Here is a 22,392-nt window from a genome sequence, read left to right as displayed (position 1 = left end):
CTCTTAATTTGTCTCACACATGCTGCCTATCTTAAGGACATAGTGCTTGGAGTAGATGAGGCACGTACACACACCTGTTCTGGTAGGATGGCACATCTCAGAGTACATGTTCAGCGGAGCAGTACATTCCTGAAGTTGTGTGTTACTGAGTTACCAGTCCCATTACAGAGCCAGTTGCACATCAGCACACAGGATAGCAAAAAAAAAAAAAAAATGCTCCAACTTTACAAGGCATTTTTGAGAACCAATAAGGCATACCAGTGTTAATTTTGTCATTTATGTGTCTGGCCAAAGTGTAAAAAAGAAATATTGAAAATGTCAGAAGTGCCCTGGAATCGTCCAGCTCCAACTCCAGTGCCCTCAGCTAATGCACTGAACTGTGGGATTGTTAAATACACAAGCGCACACACACACACTTACACACTCACCTCTCACAGGAGGGAGAAGGGGACAGTTGGCAGACTTTACTGCATAAATTACTCGGATCTTGAGAGGTTTACTTCTCTGTCTCCCTCTTTCTCTCACACACTCACACCTCTTTGGTACATTTACTGCCAGTCATTGCATGAGTATATTTTCATTTTGTGGGTTCTTGTGTGTGTGAGTGTGTTTTTCTGCTTGGGACAGTGTTTTTTTCTTGGGGTGTGGGGGGTTACAGTAAAGGTGGACCGTCACAGTCCATGTCCTGTGTTCACTTCATTAGAGTTTAAATGGCCTACAGGGAGATTGTGGCTGCCTTTCACATCACACCACCTGCATTTCCCATTACACACACTTACTCACAACTCGTATAACCACATCCCTGCACTTTCTGCTCTCTCCCACACTCCGACTCATACACACACACAGTACAAACATGCACCGCATCTTTTCACACACTTTATCTCGTCATACTTAAAACACAAACATAGTGTATTGTATAAACCATTCACAAATGCAGATGTGCACATGGCACATACACAGCATGTGGTCACAATTTGTTTTGCATGAATATCCACATTACATACCATTTACTGCTATTAATCATTCATTCCTCACTCATTCCTGCACAGACACAAGCCCACAAAGCTTTCTTTCTCACTTTCTTTCTCACACTCACACAAACACACACATTCATGCAAACACAAACACACACCCTCTATAAGAACTGCAGGCTGTAGTGAGCTGTGCTGTACAACCCATCTGTGCAGTATTATCCATCAATATGTAGTTTTGTCTTTGTATAAAGACAGCAAATTATATATGCATCTATCTCTTCCTCCATCTTAGGCCGAGCTAAGCTCACAGCCCCTCACCGAGGGATCGTATGACACACTGAACAGACACACACCACACACAATGGCACGACAGGCACTGCTGCCAGCTAAGCTTTTATGAGTCCTTCATGTGAGCCTGACTCCATGCCATTCTTTTTCCACTCTGGCAGCGTCCCCACAAGGTCTCTGGCACGGCCCTCACAGGTTACACTTCACAAGTTAGTCTTCACAACAAAGTGGCACAGTGGTCTGTAGGGTGGCCTCACACAGTCACCGGTGGGTGTTTTGGCTCACTGGCGACACTGGCCCCACTGGTGGGAGGGGGGAACGGGGACTGGATGGGTCTGTAGCCTGCCTGCGCAGGGTCCAGGAAGGGTGGGGTTGGAGAAACAGGGTGGGCATAACCGATGTACTGCGGGTGCAAGAACTGTCCCTGGTGAGGCATGATTTGGGTGGCCTGCTGGCAGTTGAGCACAGAGAAGTTGGTGGGCATGTTGACGAAGACGCTGGCATCAGGGGGCAGACAGCAGGAGGCCTGGGCACGCATGAGAGGCGGGGGAGCAGGACGGGAGGCAGCAGTCGGGACAGAGGAGCTGGAGGAGGTGGCTGTGCTCGACTGGCGGGACGATGAGCCTCTGGAGGTGCCCACGCTAGCCATCATGGGGATGGTCTCCAGGAGACGACCACCACCGGCCCCACTTCCTGTCCCACTGGTTGACGAAAGTTCCTGTTTGGGACGGAGACAGTGGCAGCAGCACACAGCAACCACAGAGCCCACCAGGATAAAGGCCACGAACACCGAGCCAACGATGAGGAAGGGCACATAGATGGGCACTACAGAGACAGAGAAAGAGAGCACAACAATTAGTGAACAGGCAAAACAATGTGCTATCATTTTGCATTAAACTAAATATCACATACATTTTTTGCCACTTGTACAAAACTGCATCATAATATCACAGGAAAAACAGTGAAGATAACTGAGTTAAACCTCAAAGCAGCACCAGACTCACACTCTCACATGTCACAAGCTCCTGCATGTGAGTGGAGATCCGGTGAGACAGTGAAACAAAAGAATGAGCGGAGAGGTAGAGGTACACTGGGTTTGGGTCCCCAGGGAGCCCCAGGCTCTCATTAGCAGTTATTAACTTTGTTTTGATCTGCTCTAATCCTCTGCACCCAACTGTGACCCCGCCATTCACCCTCCTCTTGACTCTGCCCCCAAGAGGGTGTGTTGGTGGTTTTTGTGCATGTGTGTGTTTGCATGAAGGACATTCTTAAGCCATGTTGCCAGCAGATATTTGTGACCCTTCGTTTTCTCCACATATTTATGGCCCCCTCTTTAAAATAAGTCTTGAAGTTAAACTACTTGGCGTATACTTAGAAAAGGGTCTTTTATTTGACTGATTTAAAGTAGTTGAATGGGAGGTTAATGTTGTTCAGTCTCCTAAATCAAAGTTTTCTTTCTTTTTATCTACCTGCAACAGCAAATCATACTAGTAATCTGTGTTACACTCACATGGTTTCATCACTCAGCTTGTCATTTCTCCGAATTCATCACTGTCACTCCCTCCTCAGCATGATTTAGGTAATGAAAAAAGTGGATGCCCTATCAAACAGTTTAAAGTCTTTCAGTGTTTATAAGGCTAGATTCAAATTCCAGCTGAACTTTGGCAAATCTGCAAAGCGAGCAGGAGAAGCTTGGACAATAAAACTGAAACATGGCGAGTAAACACTTTGCTTTAAAAACAACTGTGTTTTGTTCTAATTGTGCTTTTTGACCCAACCGTGAAGGCACATAGGGGATGTTGCTGGCAGCAACAGGGTGAGAGGCAATATGAGGTCACTGCCAAGGTGTTTCCTCGCTCATTCATTCACCGGCATGTTTCTGCTCTCTCTCTCTCACACACACACACACACACACACACACACACACACACACACACATACCTCGAGACTACAATAAAGCAAATGTTATATTAGAAGTGATTTGTTCTGATTTATTGTTCCCAGGGTGTAGTTATTTTCCACTTTGAATATGCCAGGGTGTTATGAGGTGTAACTGTACACCGGAGAAAGGTGGCAACTGGCACAGGTTTCTTTTTTTCTCCTGGGCTCTTTGAAATACACACATGGCCTTCAGGAACCTTTCAGAGGTTCAAATATTCACAGGATTAGAGCATGAAAACTTGTTAAAAGCTGGAGGTCACACATTAGGTAAGGCAATAAGTCCAGGTGACAAAAGACACAGTCCAGTGGTACGAGAGGCTGGGACACACTGACATCAACGGCCTGGGACCATGACCCATTTCCCATTGACATGAAGCGGTGTCAGCTTCAGAGGCAGACGTATCTTACAGCTACGCCGTCCCATAAACAGGTTTTTACATGAGCCGTTTCAGCAAGGGTGTTACGGCACTGGCAACACATATAAATTACAAGACCAGAAATATCCCAGAGAGCCTTTCAATGCCCTCTTTTCCTGCACTTATATGGCCTCAACCTCAATATCTCCTGCTGCACTCCCTTTTTCTGCATGGCTGATGAGGATTAGCAACTGCAAAGAAAAAAAAAAAAAAACGCTCTGCCTCTGTTACTGCATCACTTTCACTGTGGAATTCCAGTCCAAAACGCTCACTGTAATTCTTTTAATGCCTTAAACGTCTGCATTAAATATTTGAATGTTGTAAAAGTGATACCATTTTGTCAAGGATACTATGTTATTTTATTTTTTTAAAAAATGACATTCTGTTTTATCCATATGTTTCTTTTGTAAGAGTAGGTGTGTTTTAAAGTGTTTCTCAAGTGATGGGTGTCTCATCTTGGAAAGAACTGCTCCTATTGTTCCCTGTCACTCTTCCACACCTGTTGCTGGAACTGAGCTGTGGCAGCCATACTGCAGCAAGAGCAGACCCCTCCCCTCGGCTCTTGTTTTGGGCAAAGCCTTTGTAGCTGGCTGGACTCTCTCTCTCTTCTCCTAGAGCTATCCCACGGGCATTCTCCTATTCCTAAATACCATATGTTTCTTCATGTTGAGCACATTATTAATTTCCTGCCCGTTATACACTGACATTACAGTGTGTATCTTTGCTTGATGATTAATAGGCTGCCAAGTGCATGAAAAATGAATGAAATGTACATACTGGGCCTTGCACGACAAAATACTTCCTTTTTTTTTTGTCCTTGGCAGGGGAAAAAACCCTGCTTTTCTTTAAGTTATTTTGGCTGGAGTCCACTGTATGAAAGTGTATATACCTCTTCCTGGAGTGATAAGGCATGATAGTTTCAGCAAATGACAGATTATAGTTGGAGGTGAGTATCCAGTACAAAAGAAGGCATATTCTCAAGGGAAGCATGAAGTAAGCCTATGTGACCCTGTTCTCTCATGTCCATTATTTGCCCTGTTTTTCTGTAGTACAGTCATCCGCTTGTTCACCTTTTATTTAATATGTGATTCAGTTCCGCAAGGCTTTATCTAATTAACCTCATGAGAATAAAGGAAATGATAAACGGAGTTGTGTAAAATCCCCAGCGCATTTTTTAAATCAACATCCTGTTAAATAGAATGAAAACCCATAATCATACACGTGCCTACTGAAACCTCATAGAGCATATAAGCTGGAAAGTATGGGTTGGTTTTGGTAGTGACGCCTCCTGTAACTAAATGCAAGTTACATGCAGACTATATGAGGATCGTGTTGAAAGCAAATCGGAGTCTGAATTCCCCTAAAGGCCCACACAGACACCGAGGAGAAGACAGTGCGGGGATCCCTGGAGGAGCCTGCCTGTGGATGGGAAAGAGAATCCACAAGTCTGACAGGAAATGATACATAACGCGATTTGTTTTTTATGAACAGAGCTGTCAGCGCCTCGGTGAGCCACTGTCCAGGATCCGGTCAAGTCCAAACTTGATCCCCGTGGGGACGGTGCGATCTGAGCCCGGCCTGTGCACTGTTACAGCCAGAACAAACACAGCTATTTATAACAGTGCACCGCACAATTTGCCATTTGTGCAGTTAACTGGTTTTCTAGGGAGTCTACTGTCTCCTCTGCAGCTGTCGTTGCCAACTGAGACAAGGGGTAGATTAAACTCTTGGGGAGATAGGCCTGTTGGTTTTATGAATAGAAACTAAACCCAGAAGGTCTAGTGTGTACGCAATAGGCCGCCTGCCGCCAGCATTCTTATCTTAAGTTTACAATATCAAGTTTAAGACCTCCTGTCCATGCGCCTTAACTGGCGTCGGCCAACCGGCCACTTAAAATTATAGAGTGCGCCACTTTCAATTACATTTGCATGAAATCTAATTTAAAAATACATAGGTCTCGTTCAGGCTATATTTAATGCAAACAAATACATTCGTGTACGCCAGGTTATAGCGTCTAGACATTTGGCAAGGGGGGTGGGGGGTGGGGGGTCAAAATCTTTTTTTTTTTTTTTTTTTTTTTTTTTTTTTTTAAGTCTTGCAACACATGCAAAGCAGTGAAGACTAAAAATGAGGAGCCTTTTACTATCAGTCCCCAGAGTCTAGAATAACCTTCCTGCCATGAGGCTAGCAGAATAAGTGTAACATCTTAAATTTCAGTTTTATAACCTACATTTGCTTTTAAATTATGTCCTTTAATTGCCTAGTTATTCTGCACAATGTATTATCCTCTCATTCTCTATTTATTATCCTATTTGCTGTTTTAGATTAATTCTATGAAAATGTTAATCGTTTTAAGTTTCAAAAAGGCTTTTTTTTCTTTATAAACAGTAACGATATTAGTTCTAGTAACAGTATAGTAACAGCAGCAGCAGCAGTAGTAGTAGTAGTAGTAGTAGTAGCAGGCAGCCTAGTAGTAGGCTAATCTAATGGCAGGCTGCTGGTGGTAACAGTAGGCCCTGTAGAGATTTGGAGGTAGATCCCAGGAGGTTGTTACCTGCCCCGGTGTCCTTGCTCTCCTTGCTGTCTGTCCCGGGCTCCTGAGCCTGCTGGTCGTTGTCGCAGCTGCCCTGGTCCAGCCGTGCGTCAGTGCTGGAGCAGCAGTAGCGCAGCTCGCATTTCCCGCAGCATATGATTGCGTCCTCTCCGTCAATCTTCTCCGGGCACTGAAATCCCTCTTTCCAGACGCCCTGGGAGTCATGCCAGCCGTGGCAATACTCTCCGCTGGCTTTCACGTCGATAATGACCAGGAGTAGAGTCACAACCACGGTGACAGACATCGGGAAACCTCCCCACATCCTCGGCCAGGTCGCCCGTGCCGCACTCTGGCGCACAGAAAGAGACAGCGAGTCTTTCACTCCCTGAGTCTAACCTGGTCAGGGGAGTGATACCGTGGATCAGCGCGGTAAAAGAAAACGAGGGAATCAAGTGGGATAACAGCAAACCACCTCGAAGATGTCATTTGTTGGGAGAATCCTGCGCGTAAAGCTACAGATCCGACGTCTCCAAAAGGGCTCGCGTAGGATTTTATCCAAAGTTTGTCCAGAATACGTATGGAATTCAGGAAACAAAACTTGTGAAAATGGCCACATAAATGATATCAGCCTAATATTCCAGTTGTGAGCCCAGAGCTCGGGGTAAATCCAGCATTAGAGAGACCTAATGAATCTCCTCTGGCGCGGCAGCGAGGCTGTTCTTGTCTCCTCTTGAGCTGCGCTCCTCAAATGGCTCTCCCTGGAGATGCAGCGAAACCAAACACTGTGTGTAGCCTAATCCATAGGAGCACTCCTGTTGTCACTCTGGAGTCCCGCGCCCACCAGATCAATGCGCAAAGTTACCTTTTCAAACTTTAATGACTTGGTCTGCATTGTTGTTCGTAAAAGTCAATAAGCTGTCCGGGCGCGCCTTGCTTAATTGAACTAACGCGCGCATAGTCTGCCCTGCTTTTGCAAGAGAGAGGCGTGTAATTCTGATCCAGACACACACCTCCGCGAAATAACCCCTAACAATTAGAAGTGTCAAGGAAAGCGCAATGAAGTGTGACTTCCGGTTACAGATTTCAAAATAAAACGTTTACTGAGGAAAACTGAACTGATTGAATATAATAAACTACCAAAGTGAAATTGAAGAATTTATTTAAGAGGACACAGTTCTCCGCAGTGGAGCATAGTCTTTTTATATACCGCCCTACATATGTTTTACGCTTTTATTTTGAAGGCAAGTCATGTAAATGGTTTTATTGCGGCTCACTTGACGCAACTACCTCTAAGCCATTATTCCTCATTGGGACGTGCCTGGGAGAATCGCCCCAGGTAACTCTCGCTAGGATATATATGTTTTCGCAAAAAAAAAAAAAAATCCAACTCTGTCGCTCGCTGGATCCTGATGGACATTCAACTCCTTTGAGATTTGTCCAGTAGTCCGCCTGGAGGAGGGGGGGGTCCTCTCCTCCCCCTACATACACACTTAAAAGCCAAGAGCGAAGGACTTTGCGAGTTGACATCGCCATCTAGTGGTGGTACCCGATGTGCGCTCTCGGGCAGGACATCTGTCTGCAGCTGGTTCAGAACAACGCCTCACCACATCAATTAAACGCCCACCAGGTTTAATGCAGATGTCCTGCTTACAGGATGTGATCCAGCTGGCCACTTTACCTGCCAAGCGATTAAATACAAGGATCTAGTCTTCATAGTGACCGGTGTCTCTGCATACAACAGAAAAAGGGAAAATTTATAGAGAACATATTGGTAGACTGGTTAGATAAAATAAAACTGTCCACCTTTAAAACATGCTGAACAGTCAGTGTGCTGGAAACTCAATAGCTTTTTTTTTTTTTTATTAAACGATGATGTTAAAAAAAAAAAAAGAGGTCACATGTCTGATATCATATTTTTGGTCCAAAGCCAGAAAAGAAAAACAATTTGGTATTAACTGGGAACTTTACTCATTTGAGTTATTTGTGTTATTTTGTTATTTTGGCATTGCCCAATTGCGAAGAACATCTGTCAAAACCTATGTGTTTTTACCACTGAAAATACTGATGAACGTTTTATTTTATTTTGGAAGAGTGTATTCTTTATGTGTACTTAATCTTATTATTATAATGGCAAAAAATACCATATACATAAATGTACCAACTGACCGCTGTACGGTAACGGCGTTACGGCGCATGCGTGACCGTTAACGCTTACTTTTGCTGACGCCGTGACAGTTTGTTTTCCCACCAGCATCCTCACGTTTATTTTTGTAAATATTATACAGAATTATAAATTATACAAACTTAGCAGTGGTGTTTTCCTGCTCTGTGATTTACCGTCTCTTTTCAAATATTACCTCTTTTCCCGTCATGCTCTACTGTCATTCGGCGTCCATGGCAACAACACAGGAAGTGGCGCGCCATTGTTGAAAAGTGACACACAACGGTTCAGTCTCAAAGTGAAGGTGAGATATAAACAAACCAGGACATCTCTTCTTACAGCTCACCGCGGCTCCGTATCGTAGCTAAAGCGTGTGTACTATAGTATATATTTAATGTTTAACGACAGCTACCGAAATAACAAAACACAAGACGTTTCTAAACAGGGCAGGAGAAGTTTTCACTCACTGACCACAATGGCTGGTGAAGGCCGTGTAGCCACATGGTACAGGATAAAAAGATGTGAACGATGGACTCGGCTATGCGTAATGCTAACTTTGTTTCACTGGTCATTTTGCTCTGTAAACAGATGTCGTTTGTGAGGCTGGGGCGCTCACAGCACACTCAAGGGAAAAGGCCTGTCCGGCCCAAGAAGGCAGCAGCTCCTAGGAGAGAGTGGGTGGTGAGTCCAGTTGGCACAGCTGTCTGCAAAATGCTGCATGTATAAAATCATGTATGTATGAAATGGCTGCTATAGTAGCAAACATCATCACACATGAATACAAGTGGCCTCAATGAATCCACAACAGTCTCAGCTCTCCAGTCAATCCCAATTTACGCAACTCAGCACTATTAAGGCTCCAGTGTGAGGAAATACACCATTTTAGATTAGGCCAAAGTAACTCATTTGTACTGTATGCAAAAAACCTGCATGACTTTTGCCACAAACTGCATGGGATTAGCGTAAGGTGGGCATGTCTGCAAAGGGAAGAGCCATGGGTGCCCTTAGAGCCCATTTTCATCCAGATATCTTGAAGTCAGAAGTGAACAGACCCTTTGAAAATGCCATTTTTTTCCTTGCCAAAATTTAGCCTAAGTTTGGAGCAATATTTAATCCCCTTGCCAACAGCCTACCATGACATGCTTGATACCAACAGATTCATTAGTTTGTTTAGTTTCATATGATAATTAAATTCAATAATAAAGAAATCAATTAAAGTTGAAAAAAAAAGAGGTGGGAAAAAAATTTGTTCCCCTCCCCTACTGTACTGTACATAGTCATAAAAAAGAAACCCAGCTCTTTCACTACCATCAGCCTAAGAGCCATTGAAATTAATAGGATTGTACACCCTCTTTCTCCTCAGTAATCTATCCCCTCACTCACTAGTATAACCACCAAATCAGCTATCGCTTTAGCTCTGCGGTAAACTAATGTCGGTTATTTGTTGTTGGTTGCAGAGCACTGTCAATGATCTCTCCGTGCACAAGCTGACACCTGATGAGCTGGTAAGGTGTTTGACAGTCTGCCTCCTCTGTGAAAGATTTTTTTTTTCTTTTTTCATGCTAAGTGTGTTTTATTCTCCCTTAAGAATCATCGTCATGAAATTCACAAGTCCCACAACAAGGCCGTGGCTCAGTGGGAGTTGAAAGAGAAAGCCCTAAAGCGCCGCCTCAGACAGCCTGGGAGCCCTGCACCACTGGACCATGCCACCCTCAGCATCATCAGGGAGGTGTGTCTGGTCATTTGTTTGTTACCATCAGTAGCTGAGCTTTTTTGCTTAGTTGAAATTGCTTGTTTTAACATTTTCCCTAGCAGCAGTCCTTGACAGTTTTTTAAAGTTTAAAAATTTAGGAAATAATTCTTGACTATTTCCTGGTTTTTACAAACATAGAGAAACACAAAATCATGAAATTTTGGAAATTCACCACCATACTGTTAAGTGCTTGTCCCTTAGAAAGCTTGTATTTATCACTGAACATCACTTTTCTCATTAGCTAATGGGATAAAACAGTGTCTAAAAACTGAGATGAAAGTGTATTGAATTTTAAAATCAAGTTTGTGGTGGAATCACTCTGTGATTATTGCTGCTGGTCATGTTGGCAGTGATTTGTGTGTGTGTGCTGCTGCAGGTTTTCTCAGACCAGCTGCTGCTGCAGGACGTGTTGGCCCGCTCAGACAGAGCCATGGCTGTGGTCAAGGACCTGTTTGGAGATGCTCCACGCAGACAGACTGGTAGCAAACTGCTCACTCACTCTGTTTTATAGACATAAAGTGCTAAGTGGATAAAACGGGTTTAAAAATATGAATACAGTCTGCATATTCAACTTCTGCTTGTAGATACCCATTCAAACAATGTCTTGATAAACTGTTGGTGGCACAAACCTAAGCATGTGTTTTAGTTAGCCTTACTGTTGCCTTGCCTGGCTCAGGCTGTGTGACTCTAAAATGGAAAGGATGACTAATTTCATTATGCTGACAAGGGTAATGAGGAACTGGTGGCACTCTTAGTGAATTAGCTGTACTCAACATGCACCCATATGGCATCTGTGCATCTGTGCCTGTTATGTCAATGTCCATACCAGCTGCACTGTAATGGCATGCAAAGTTATCTTTTCTATATATATATTTTTAAAAAAAAATCTTTTTAGTTATGTTAAGGCGTCCATGCTAGTGCGTGCATTATTGTAAGACCTGTAGAAGTTACTCTGTGGTTGCGTGATAAATAATTTTGTGTGTATTCGTATTTAAACAGGGCACCCCAGTGTGACTATGGCTCCCAACTGTGAGTCTGACTCAGCACTGCCTGTGTTACAGAGACCAGATCCTCCGACCCAGCTGTCACTCCTCAGCCAGTCCATGATGGACCAACAGGTGTGTGTGGGGGTGTGTGTTTGTCAGTGGGGAAGTGGAAGACTAGTTTTTTGTTTTTTTGCTTGTGCATATTTCATCCATTTGTGTCTAATATATTTGTTTGTATTGTTCCTACATTTCAATTTGTTGCATGTACTTTTGGTTGCTATTGATGTATGTTTGTGTAAAATTGTTCCCTCCAGGCCCTCAATGAACTAGAAGTTTCTGAGGAAGAGCACAGTGACGGTGATACCTGTCCTGCTGCCAGTTCAAAATCTCATGTAATACATAGGTACTAATGTCTACAACACAACTTCCCAATTACCCAGTACCCACAATCTGAGAATAGAAACCGACTGTTCCTCTTTGTTAGGAAAAAAAAGAAAAAGAAATATATTCTTGATTATTAGCAAAGTGTCAAACCTTGACTTCATCACACCATCACTCAACATACTTTTTTGTAGGGCCAATTTACGGAAAATGAAGTTAAAGAATCAGAGCAGAGTGGTGCGACAGCAGAGGGTCTGTCCCAACTTTGAGCTCCAGGCAGAAGGTGGTGGTGTTCCTGTAACCCCCTGTACATCAGCCACTGCACCAGACCCAGCAGGTGGGAACAGAGGAACTCATTCAGCTCCTCCAAAGTGTATAAGTTGGATATGGATGGGGGAAATGTCGTGCTAATTTAGGTGGTTTACTGTGAACTTGCTTCATTTCCATCTTTAGCTCTCAATGCCACAGTGGCAGTTCAGCATCTGCGGTCCAGACAGAGCCAATCAGAGGAAGGCAAAGACCCTTCAACCCTGGTTACTCAGGTCCTGAATCCTGAGTCCACCCTAAACCAGTCAGGTAGCGTCTACAGAAAAAATTACTCTTGATGAAGAGTTGAAGAGATGCGTTTACATGACCTGATAAGAAATAAACTGAAACAAAATGAAGTGAAATCTGTTTTCATGCATGTGTGTTACCCAGGCAGGAACAGCGGTTGTTCCAGCAGGAGCAGAAAGACTCGTGCAGAGTGTTTTTCTCAGAGTTCAGGGCTGGATGGCTCTGCTGTCAGTGCTGCTGGTGGGGAGCAGTCCAGTCTGGGCCTGTTACAGGCCATGCTGGGCCAGGTGGAGGCTGAGCTGGACTCCCTGAGTCCTGACACAGTACCTACATCAATCCCAGGTCAACAGCAGCACAAAACAGCAGGCCTCACTGGGTTCTCTGTCGCCCTGGTCTCCACTCTACAACGCTTGGTGCACCTTGTCAGACAGGTTTGTTTTTTGATTGTTTTAAACACACCCTCCTACACATATGTAAATATACATACAACCTTCTCCTGTATATGTATACTAAGGGTGAAGCAAAACCCCCAAAATGTGATTCTGCAGGTCATGGTTCAGTTAGGTATACTTTTTTGGTGAATGATGATGTTTTTTTTTTTTTTTAACAATTACATTTTTTACATTTACTTGTTCTCAATGAGGGTCTAAGGTTGGAGTGTTTTTTTTTTCCTCCATTAAAACATTGTCATGTGAAACCTTGATGAAGGGCTGTACAAATAAACTGGACTTTGGTATTGGATTTTACAGTGCCATGTTGGAAGTCTTGTATCCTCTTGATATCTGATACATGTTTTGGTGCTGGTACATCCCTAGTTTTAAGACATTTTTTAAACGTAGCTCATTCTCTGTCCCCTTTGTCCCGCTAGAGGGAGGAGGAGGCGCAGAAGGAGGCTGAAGAGAGAAGAAGGCTCGAGGGGGAAGTGAGAGAGCAGCGGACACTGATCGATGCCCTCACTGCTGACGTCATGGCTCTGAGAGAGGAGAGCGCTGCCCTGCAGGTGACACTCAGCACAACACACAACAGAGTTTTCTGCATCCTCCATCAGTAGATTCCACCTATGGAGATGTGTCCATGAAAAAATTGAAGGTTATGTTGCAGTGAAGCCTCAACAGAATCTTCCACATGTCCATGAAGCAAGTTTGAATTGTCTGAATCCCTCGCTTTTTTCTTTGGCTGGTGTGGCTCTGCTGTGGTGTGTCCCAGGCGGGGCTGCAGCAGCACACGGAAAAGCTGGATCAGAAGTTGGACACGGTGGTGGTGGCGCTGGGAGGACTTGGACTTCTGGGAGCTCACACAGACTGTGGACCTCAAGACTCCAACGTTAAAGGTACAGCTACAGGTTATTATGGGTGTCTCTGTGTGAGCATACGTATTGGTTTGGAAAATGATGAGATTGAACAATATAGTAAAAAAAATTACCTCTAGTTATTTTGCTTGATATTGCCAGTGCAAAATGGTTCATGACTTTAGTGTGAATAATAACTTTTGCGTCATGATTTTCATTTTCTCCCAAAAATATTTTAATGATGATGATGTGATTTTTGCCAGGGTCTGTACTAGGGATGTCCCGATCACGTTTTTTTGCCCCCGAGTCCGAGTCCGAGTCATTTGATTTTGAGTATCTGCCGATACCGAGTCCCGATCCGATACTTCTATAAAACCAGGAAATGATATGTTATTAATGATTGCCAAGAAACAACCGCGGTTCCAGATAGGTCAATATGGAAATGAAATGCACTCTTTGAGACAAATGAAGAAGCTAGTATAACAATTTAAGTGTTTAACGAACTGCATTTTGATAAAAGGCAGTTAATTGGCAAACGCAGATATTGATTAACCGATTTATTTGGACATTAGATTAACATTTTATAATTTAATTATTTTTAATTATTTTCTCAAATGTCTCCACACACAAACATAAATGGCAAGATCTAAGATACTGACAAAATATGTACAAACACAAACAGTAGCAGGAAATAAAATAAAGTACAGAAATTAATACAAAAACCAAGCGGTTGGAAACTAGTATACAGCTGATAGCTTACTGCGCGGGGGGGCTGGGTGCTTGTGTGTGAAAAGCGAAGCGAACAGCAAGTGGAACGAAGGAGAGATGGGAAGGCAGCCAGCGCACGGCATAGCAGCATAAAAACGAACACAACAAACGTTACATAAATAAGTTTCTGACTAACGTTAGGTTATTAAGTCACTTGGGGATATTTTGGAAAGTCGCTATATTGTCATTGTATCACTGGTATTTGCGAGCGCTTGTGTTTTTCGCGCTAGGCGATTCATACATTCCCCCTCCGCCTAGCCTACAGCGGATATGTCGCGGCTGAAAGCCATCCTCTCAGCGTGCACGCAGAAACTATTCGCTGCAGTGATTGGTTAATTCCGTTGTCAGTATTTCATGACGTATGGCCCAGTACCCGCCTAACTCCCTCCGGACAATCCAAGCTAGCATCAACAACAGATTCCTAAAGGAGCCGCAGATTGAATATGTCGATGTGCGTTTTTTCCCCTTTCCGCGTTCATTTGATCTAGGCGGTCGGTGAAAACGTCTAGGCGGTGCGCCTAAGAAATTATAAGGCAGGGAAAACCCTGACAATAAATATACATATGTATATATATTATTATCCGATACCTGATCGGGACATAACGTCCGAGTCCCGATCGAGTCTTCAGTCATGTGATCGGCCCCGATTTCCGATCACACGATCGGATCGGGACAACCCTAGTCTGTACCAAACATACACAATTTCTTATGTCTGGAGAATAGAGCTCATAGGCTGGCGTGTCTGTGGTGCAGCACAACACTTCATTTGTAATGACATCCAAAAATTTCAGCTCATGCAATTTGGATATTGCACTTGGTCATGTTCTGATTTCCGTGATATTTCTGATGTTGAGCCCGGGTCAGTGGAGCATGATTGGTTTGCATGTGTCTTGTTCAGTCTGTCAGACTGGGCCCTTTCCTGAGCGAACACAAGCGCCGGTTTCTCCCGCGGTGCTGCTCTCCCCTCCTCAACAAAGAGACACCTGGCAGCACCGTCCCGGTAAAACAGACAATCTCTCTGCTTCTATTTTCTTACTTTCTCATTCCAGTTTTATTCCTCAGAGTGATTTAGTCCATGTAGTCACTCAGCTGTTAAGAGCCTGTTTATTGTATTTTTTCTCTCTTCACCAGTCGGTCACCCTGTGCGGCTGCACCACGACCCACCTCCTCTTGCCACCACGTGTTCCTACGAGGACGTCCAGGCCTGCGTCCTGTCCAACAGTCTCTCCAGCCTGCCACTCACCAGCTTCCCGTCCACTTCCTCCCTGACCCTGACCTCTGACCCTCTTCCTCCACAGCGGTCTCAAGAGGCCATGCTGGCTGAGATCACTCAGCTGACCCGACAGAATGAGCTGATCAGGACTCAGCTGAACCAAGCTAAGACTCTTGGGTCAGAGGTCAGACGATCCCCTAACGACAGCAGCGAGCAGAGAGCGTCATGTTCCAGCAGCGCAGGGAGAGCCACGCCTCCAAGTGCTGGAGAGAGGAGGCTGTCCAACAGCACAGGGAGAGCTAATCAAAATTCTCAGGCTGTCACCGGAGAGCGTCTTACTCAACAGGTGAGATAGATATTTATATTTATTCGCTGTTTGATTATTATTTTTTATCCAGTTTTTAAACATCTTCCTCTTCTTAAGTCTACTTTAAGTCTCCAAACAAAACAAATTAGCAAATTAGAAAAAATTAGAAGAAGTCATTTTGCTGCAAAGCAAATGCAGTAGCTAATCATATAAAGGCCAGTAGAACATAAAATGACAGTAATTTTACTGATACACAACCAAACTGTATTTTGTCTTTTGTAGAATGGTGAGAAGTTTTTCTTAAACTTTACAAATAAAATGAAATTTTACTGCATGTGGCATCAGATCCATACAAAACTGAAATGTTTCTCTCACCTTGACAGATATGACACATATGTTAAACATTTAATCAGTACTTGTCTCTGCCTTCTTGTCCAGGCAGCAATGCCTGACAGCCTCAGTGCGAGCACCGTTGAACAGCGCCTCCTAGAGCTGAACAGGCAGAGTGCAGCGGCCAGGAGCCGACTGTTGGGGCTCATCGAGCAGCAGAGACAGAGCAGCTCGGCCAGAGTGTCCCCCTCCATCTCCCCAATACCTCCCTCCGCCGTCAGCCCACACACAGCAGGTATGGCTGATGAGTGACATGTTATCTCTCTGTCTGTCTGGCTGACTGTCTGTGACATTACAAATCATTTTGTCATATCTTTCTCAGGGGGAGAAGGGACCCCAGAGGTGTCCATGCTACTGCCTGTACAGGACCCCTTGTCGCAGGCCAGTGGTGGTGGGAGACGGTGAGTAGCTCACCTGGCAGAGAAAGGTATTTTATGACAAGGCCTAGGAATTCATTTCTACTGTACTCTGCAGTAACTGCTAATCAGATGGAGTTTTCAGTAGAGACATTGTTTAAGACATGTTTAATACATTCATATGCTTCAAAAAGTAGAATTAAAAAGTCAATTTAAATCTAAACTAGGCAATTTTTTTTAAATTTAAAATTACACAAAGAATAACTGCAGTAGAGAAAAGCTTCTCATTGCCACTAACTGAGACATCTGTGGTCCCAAAAGAAATCCTGGTGTCTGGTTTGGAGACTCTGGGAGGATAAGAGCATGCTGTGTGCAGTTTTATTACATGTTATGCAACATGATTTCTGGTTATTTAATTTGACTGTTTTTTTTTGTTGTTGTTTTTTTTCAGTTACATCTTGTTGTCTTTTGTAGCTGCAGATGTGTGGTGTTGACTAATATTTATTTAAATGGCTGTAAAACTCTTTTCAGGTTTGAATTAGCAGAGATTAGGAAACCTTTAAACAGGAGTGAGAAACAGGACTGAGAATGATTGTAAAACTGACCAGACATTTAGACTATAGTTTGAACATACCACACTGAACATGTCGTGTACAGTGACAGTGCTGGTTATCAGTCCAGTAAGGCCTGTGAGGACTTTAGTTACAGGTGTGTGTAGAAGGGAGCACCTGTCACGCACACCGAGTCTCTCAGTGATCTCTTGTGACGCTTTCTGTGCTGCAGCTCGGCTGGTGGCGAGGTGCTGTCACAAAGCCCAGGGGGAGAAACCAGAGATGGAAAGACACAGGTACACACACACAAGGTATACATTACACAGACACTCTTCTTTCATTGTGCTGCTGCCAGTTTTATGTAAAGAAATCATCTGCTCTCTCCACAGCCGGCGGACAAGTTGAGAGAACGAGAGGGCTGGTTTGCCTTGTCTGCTCATGTGAGATGACAGGAAGAGAAACAATTATTCAACCTGAGAAGCCTGAAGATGTTACAACCTGATCTTTTTTATTATGTTTTTATTTGTTTTTATCTATGCATCATTAAATGAATGAATTAAATGTGTTAATTTTCACAAGTGAACTTTGTGTTTTTTGGCTTAACCATTGAGTGGGTCGGTGTTAGTATGGACCACCTGGATCAAACAACCCAAAACAATCCTGTATCAAAGGAACCAGTAAACAATCTAGATATCATTGCTGGCACCAAGTAGATCGAGACTTTCTGAAGTAATGTAATACCTAAATTTGAAAGTACAGACAACAGGCCTTTCTCTCTTAAAATGACCATTTCACAGTCTACATCTACAGCAATAGCCGTCTTTAGTCAAATGCATATATATTTGGACCTATTACTCTATGACAACTGAGGCACTAAATGGTCCTGTGGGGAGATATTACACTAATTATGAATGTCTGTAGCATTGTCTTGTCTAATGCATAGGGATACATTACAGTAAATTACTTTATATCATATTATATTACTTTTTCCTGTGATGAATAACCAATTTAATTAGTAACCACCACATAGGAATATCAGGTTTGCTTTGAATTTTTCCAAAACTCCAAATCACCCTATCATCAACCTATTACACTTATTAAATGAAAAAAAAAAAAAAAAAATGAGCACCTCACCATGTACAGAGACAGGAGCAATTTGCGTGGAGCAGCAAAGCCTTGTGAGCACCACTGTGTTTTCCACCCCAAGGGTCCAATTTAACTTAATGGATAGATCGATAATAATAAGCCATTTTCCTGGGCTCAGATCTTGCTGTGAATACTGACAGTAAGTCATTCCTCTCTATCTTCACTTCCCTTTTATTGTGAACTATAAAAATAAAAAGAAAGGAAAAACACTACAAAAATAACAGCACTTGATGGCCACTAATGTGCCTCTCGATAATGAGGAAAAACATACTGCATTTGTTCATGCACACTCACATGCATTCAGAAGGCGCACAAATACACAAATGCTCCCTTTTCCATGTTTTTTAAGTTTTTTTTTTTTTTTTTTTTTTTTCAAAAACGAAAACAAATCTGTTCAAAAAGGTGTAATTGGTCTTTCTTTTACCTATAGCCCAAGTGTGGTTGGTTTAATAATGTATCGCACTATAACAGTGTTTGTACTGACAGAAAGCTGATCTATTTGTCTGAGTCTGTGACTGCATATTTATCCATCACTCAGTTTTCATTCAACCTGTTTGTAGGAGCTGCGTGATTTAATGGTAGGTGACTCTGTGTGTTGGTGAACGTGTCCTTGTGTGTACAATTTGTCCTGCAGAGCTGCACTGCTACTAATTTGTGTGTGTCTGAGTGGCTCTGCGGTGGAGGTGCAGGCTCCAGACCCAGAGGCCCAGAAGCCAAACAAGACACAACAGCAGCTGTCTGGATTGGCCGGCCGATCCTTCAATGTCAGAGGCATCAAATCTACTTCAAGGTTCAAACTGAGCGCGGTCAGACTGCCTGTCTGTCCCACTTTTTGTTTCTGAGGCTGTGGTTTGGTTTGGTTTGGTTATGGTCCGTTTCCCTGACTTTGAAGAGTGTTTTTGATCATTGAAGCTTCAGTATGTTTGTGTTTGAAAATGGGGAATGAGAGAGGGAGAGAGAGAGAGAGAGAGAGAGAGAGAAATGAGTAGGCACAAGAGCCCATGGAGAAGGATGAAGATGAATTATCGCCTCACTACGCCTACTTCTGGCTCTCTGTGGTATGCATGTGCACATACACACAAACTTTTCTTTTCAGTATTTGTTTACCTCTTTTTTCTCTTTTGGACCCCTCCACCCCCCACCCTCCCAGTCCTCTCTGTGCATCTTGTGCACTTTTCTCTTACAAACAGATACGCACATTGCATGCACTCCCTGGAAGGTGAGACATTGTGTCTCAATGGGACCGTCCTGGTAAAATAAAGGATAAATAAATAAAATAAACGCATTTAATGTCAATGAGTAGCAATCATGAGCTGATCTAAAGAAAAAAGAAAAGACCAATTGGGAAAAAATTGAGGAAAAGTGAAAATAAACTGTGAATTGCTCAATTCCACATAGGAACTATTTTATCTCTTTTCTTTCTTTGTCTTCATGTACATTTTTATTTAATGTAAACTACCTTTACTGCTGTTTGAACTGTCACTATAGATTTAAATCTGACTCACGTGGTTGCAACCTAAAAAGGAGTTTCTCTGATTCAACAGGATCCTGTGTGAGGGAGGCTGACTCTGCAGGAGACAGCGGTGCAGAGCCGCCTGCAGGCAGCAGAGGGCGACCTGAAGTTGTGAATGTTCTGAGCAGGAGGGATGTTTGGGTCAACAGCTATCTTTTTTTTTTTTTTTTAATCTCTTTCTTTGTGAATGCAGTTGATAGAATTTTGATATGAACATCAGCTCTGGTTCACTTAAATGGAACAGATCTTAAACTCATGTCATTACTAACAACAGTGCTGACCTCCTGTTTCATGTCAAAATAGCTGCTGTGACAGAGATCTGCTGCCAGTCACCAGCTGCATCATCCTCATCCACGACTGCAGTGAAGTGAGGACTGAGACTCTCAGTCATCCTCAACCTTCTTTATCAGATATATATAATAAAATATATATATATATATATATTGCCACAACACATATCGGTGTAAAGGCAACGTTTGGTTTCAGTGATGACTTTATGCATTTACACTGAACTGAAAAGCTTCAAAATGTCAAATTCCAAATTACACCATGAACCTCTCAACTGAGCATGGTTCAATTATATTTGGCTCTCTGCAAGCAAAGGTCAGTCCTTGTGCGTGCACGTGTGTTTGTGTGTGTATGTGTGTGTGGGTGTGTGTGTGTGTGTGTGTGTGTGTTACAGGCAAAGATTTCAGAGGTACATGAGGCACTGACTTACATGAGTGACAATAAGAATGAGGTATGTGCTATCAACCATAGTTTATGGTCTATATGTATATATGCATGTATTTATGTGTGTGTGTATCTGTGTGTGTGTGTGTGTGTGTGTGTTATTTACATGCCCATGATAGCCTCTTTCAGGATCAGTGGAGACACCAACTACTCCACTCTGCTCTCAGTCCCTCCTGTCAGTGTCTCACCAGTAACCTGAAACACACACACACACACACACACAAAGGTCCCACTCACTGATATTATCTGCTAAGTCAGTTTACCAAAGAACCTAACAAATTCAGTTAATGAATTGCTTGGACATGCGTGCTTTTCATCATTCATCCCCTATTACTATTACTATTAGTAATGCTAGGAGTAGTATTACTTTGGAATATACAATATAATTTAAATAATATTTTATTTATACATATAGCATTGTGTATTTTTTCATGTTCTCCACACATTTTCTTTGCTTCAGTATGTTCTGTTTTAATTTTGCAAAACTTGCATTTATCCTTTAAAACCATGTATTTTCAAGTCTTTTTACTTAAAACGTTTCTGTATTGCATATGTTGATTATGTTACCTTTGCATTGTGATTTTTTTTTTCTGTGTATAAATTGCTGTGTCCTGTTTTTTGCCCTATTCTCTTCTGTTCTCCTCTATTCTAGAAGTGTTTGCTCTCTTGCTATAAGTAGCACTGTTTTAACAGCCTCTTTGACTTCGTTCACTGACTTCTGGCCTTCTGTGCAGCTCCTTGTGGTCTAAATCATCCTGCAGAAGTCAGAGGAGAGTGGAAGTAAGCTGACTTATTTCCACTTCAGGTGCTGTTTGCTGTGGGTTTCGGGGTCGTGGGGGTGAGACCGGAGTGGGAAGGAGAGCACTTGAGTTTTCCAGTCAGTCAGGAGTGGTGTATGGGGGACGACAATGGCCAGCAGGGAAATCAAAAGGAGTAAATATTGCAGATAATAACAGGACGGAGGTATAAAGGGGCCTGGGACAGCAGCGGTAAACGTGGGGTTAGGGGTCATCGTGGAGGCACAGGGGGAGGCGGGCGGGGCCTTTTGTGACCGGCCCGGCTGAGGAGGAGAGGGTGAATGGGGATTAACCCCACCCCAGTGCCTCTCAATGCCCCCCTCCACTGCAGGACCCGGGAAGGTTCCCATGTTACCCCCCTCTTTATGTGGTTCTTTCACCCGCCTCAAGAAACCCCCTCTTCTCCTCATCCACACCACAGCTATCCTCACACACACACACACACACACACACACACAGTCATGATACTGAACATAGTGTTAATTAATGTATAATAGTTTGAAGTCATGAAGTAGGCAGTACAAAAAACATGCTTACATGTTCTGGTAATGAGAAAAAGACATTTAAGTGGCGCACAAGGGGAGTGTAACACGCTAAAATCACATACACACACACACACACATACACACACAATAACATGAGGGGGCGAAGGGTGCGGGGGGTGCTTTAGTTTTCTTAACTCATTTAAATTTGCCCCCACTTCACCTTAGTGAAGAAGGGCTGAAGTCATTCAGAAAAACACACATTCCCTCACACACTAAAGCTCACACACACCCTCAAGACACCGGCTGACACGGTTTTGTCTCTGATGGAGTCCAAAGGATCGAACATGAGGTCCGATGGTGTCTACAAATTTAGGCAACTGTCTCCATTTTTGTTCCCTTTCCTTTTCTAAACATTGAGCCACTATTTTTTCCAATCAGATGGAGTCAAACAGAGGCAGAATAATTATTGAAATGGTCAAATTTATGTCATGTTGATCATGTATTTGCAGGTTAAAGATTCTTGTAGTGTTGCCTGTCTTGGGAGTGGTTTCTGAAGGTTTTTAACACAATAACAACTCCTCAATATTTTGCTCATATCACAGACACGTAATTAATCCAGCCCAGTAAAACTAACAATAAAGTTTTTATAGATTTGATTGCAGTGTCCACAGGATATGAATTCTGCATGCATCAGTTCATTTCCCCCCTAAATGTTGAAGTGTGATGCCCACACCAGCAGAGGGCGATATTCATGTGCAGCAGCAGACGGGTTTGAGGCCTGAGCACCGAGCGGCATCTTGTGTTTTTCCCCTACTTTGAATTTTCCCCAAACTTTCAAACCCAGTATGACAAACA

At 43.2% G+C, this 22,392-nt stretch overlaps 2 protein-coding genes across 7 annotated transcripts; one reads left to right on the top strand and one right to left on the bottom strand.

Annotated features, from left to right (window-relative positions):
• Positions 1-276: 276 nt before the first annotated feature.
• Positions 277-7,123, bottom strand: shisa2b (shisa family member 2b). Of its 2 annotated transcripts, XR_003930184.1 has the most exons (3): positions 6,177-7,123; positions 842-2,090; positions 526-535 (listed from the first exon to the last, which is right to left on the bottom strand). XR_003930184.1 is itself a non-coding variant. In XM_030079619.1 (2 exons), exons 1-2 carry the CDS (start codon positions 6,475-6,477, stop codon positions 1,519-1,521), a joined length of 873 nt encoding a protein of 290 aa, XP_029935479.1. In that variant the 5' UTR covers positions 6,478-7,123; the 3' UTR covers positions 277-1,518. The 2 variants fall into 2 exon arrangements, 1 of the variants encoding a protein (XP_029935479.1); XM_030079619.1 differs by having other exon boundaries at positions 277-2,090.
• Positions 7,124-8,525: 1,402 nt separating this feature from the next.
• On the top strand, positions 8,526-17,443 carry spice1 (spindle and centriole associated protein 1). Of its 5 annotated transcripts, none has more exons than XM_030079612.1 (18): positions 8,526-8,620; positions 8,905-8,997; positions 9,774-9,821; positions 9,905-10,045; positions 10,446-10,548; positions 11,069-11,187; positions 11,370-11,458; positions 11,631-11,773; positions 11,890-12,012; positions 12,136-12,422; positions 12,860-12,991; positions 13,198-13,321; positions 14,946-15,047; positions 15,179-15,606; positions 16,006-16,192; positions 16,280-16,358; positions 17,097-17,175; positions 17,254-17,443. In XM_030079612.1, the coding sequence occupies exons 2-18, from the start codon at positions 8,905-8,907 to the stop codon at positions 17,311-17,313; spliced, it is 2,337 nt and encodes a 778-aa protein (XP_029935472.1). In that variant the 5' UTR covers positions 8,526-8,620; the 3' UTR covers positions 17,314-17,443. The 5 variants fall into 5 exon arrangements, 4 of the variants coding, with proteins under 4 accessions (XP_029935472.1, XP_029935473.1, XP_029935474.1 ...); XM_030079613.1 differs by lacking the exon at positions 8,526-8,620 and adding an exon at positions 8,625-8,687; XR_003930183.1 differs by lacking the exon at positions 8,526-8,620 and adding an exon at positions 8,802-8,820 and having other exon boundaries at positions 16,280-16,384; positions 17,097-17,160; positions 17,254-17,320.
• The last annotated feature ends 4,949 nt before the right edge of the window (positions 17,444-22,392 follow it).

The sequence above is a fragment of the Myripristis murdjan genome, chromosome 20 (genome assembly GCF_902150065.1).
Source record: "Myripristis murdjan chromosome 20, fMyrMur1.1, whole genome shotgun sequence".
Lineage (NCBI taxonomy): Eukaryota > Metazoa > Chordata > Actinopteri > Holocentriformes > Holocentridae > Myripristis > Myripristis murdjan.
The sequence above is the reverse complement of the archived record's forward strand: the minus strand, read 5'-3'. Positions and strand labels throughout refer to the sequence as shown.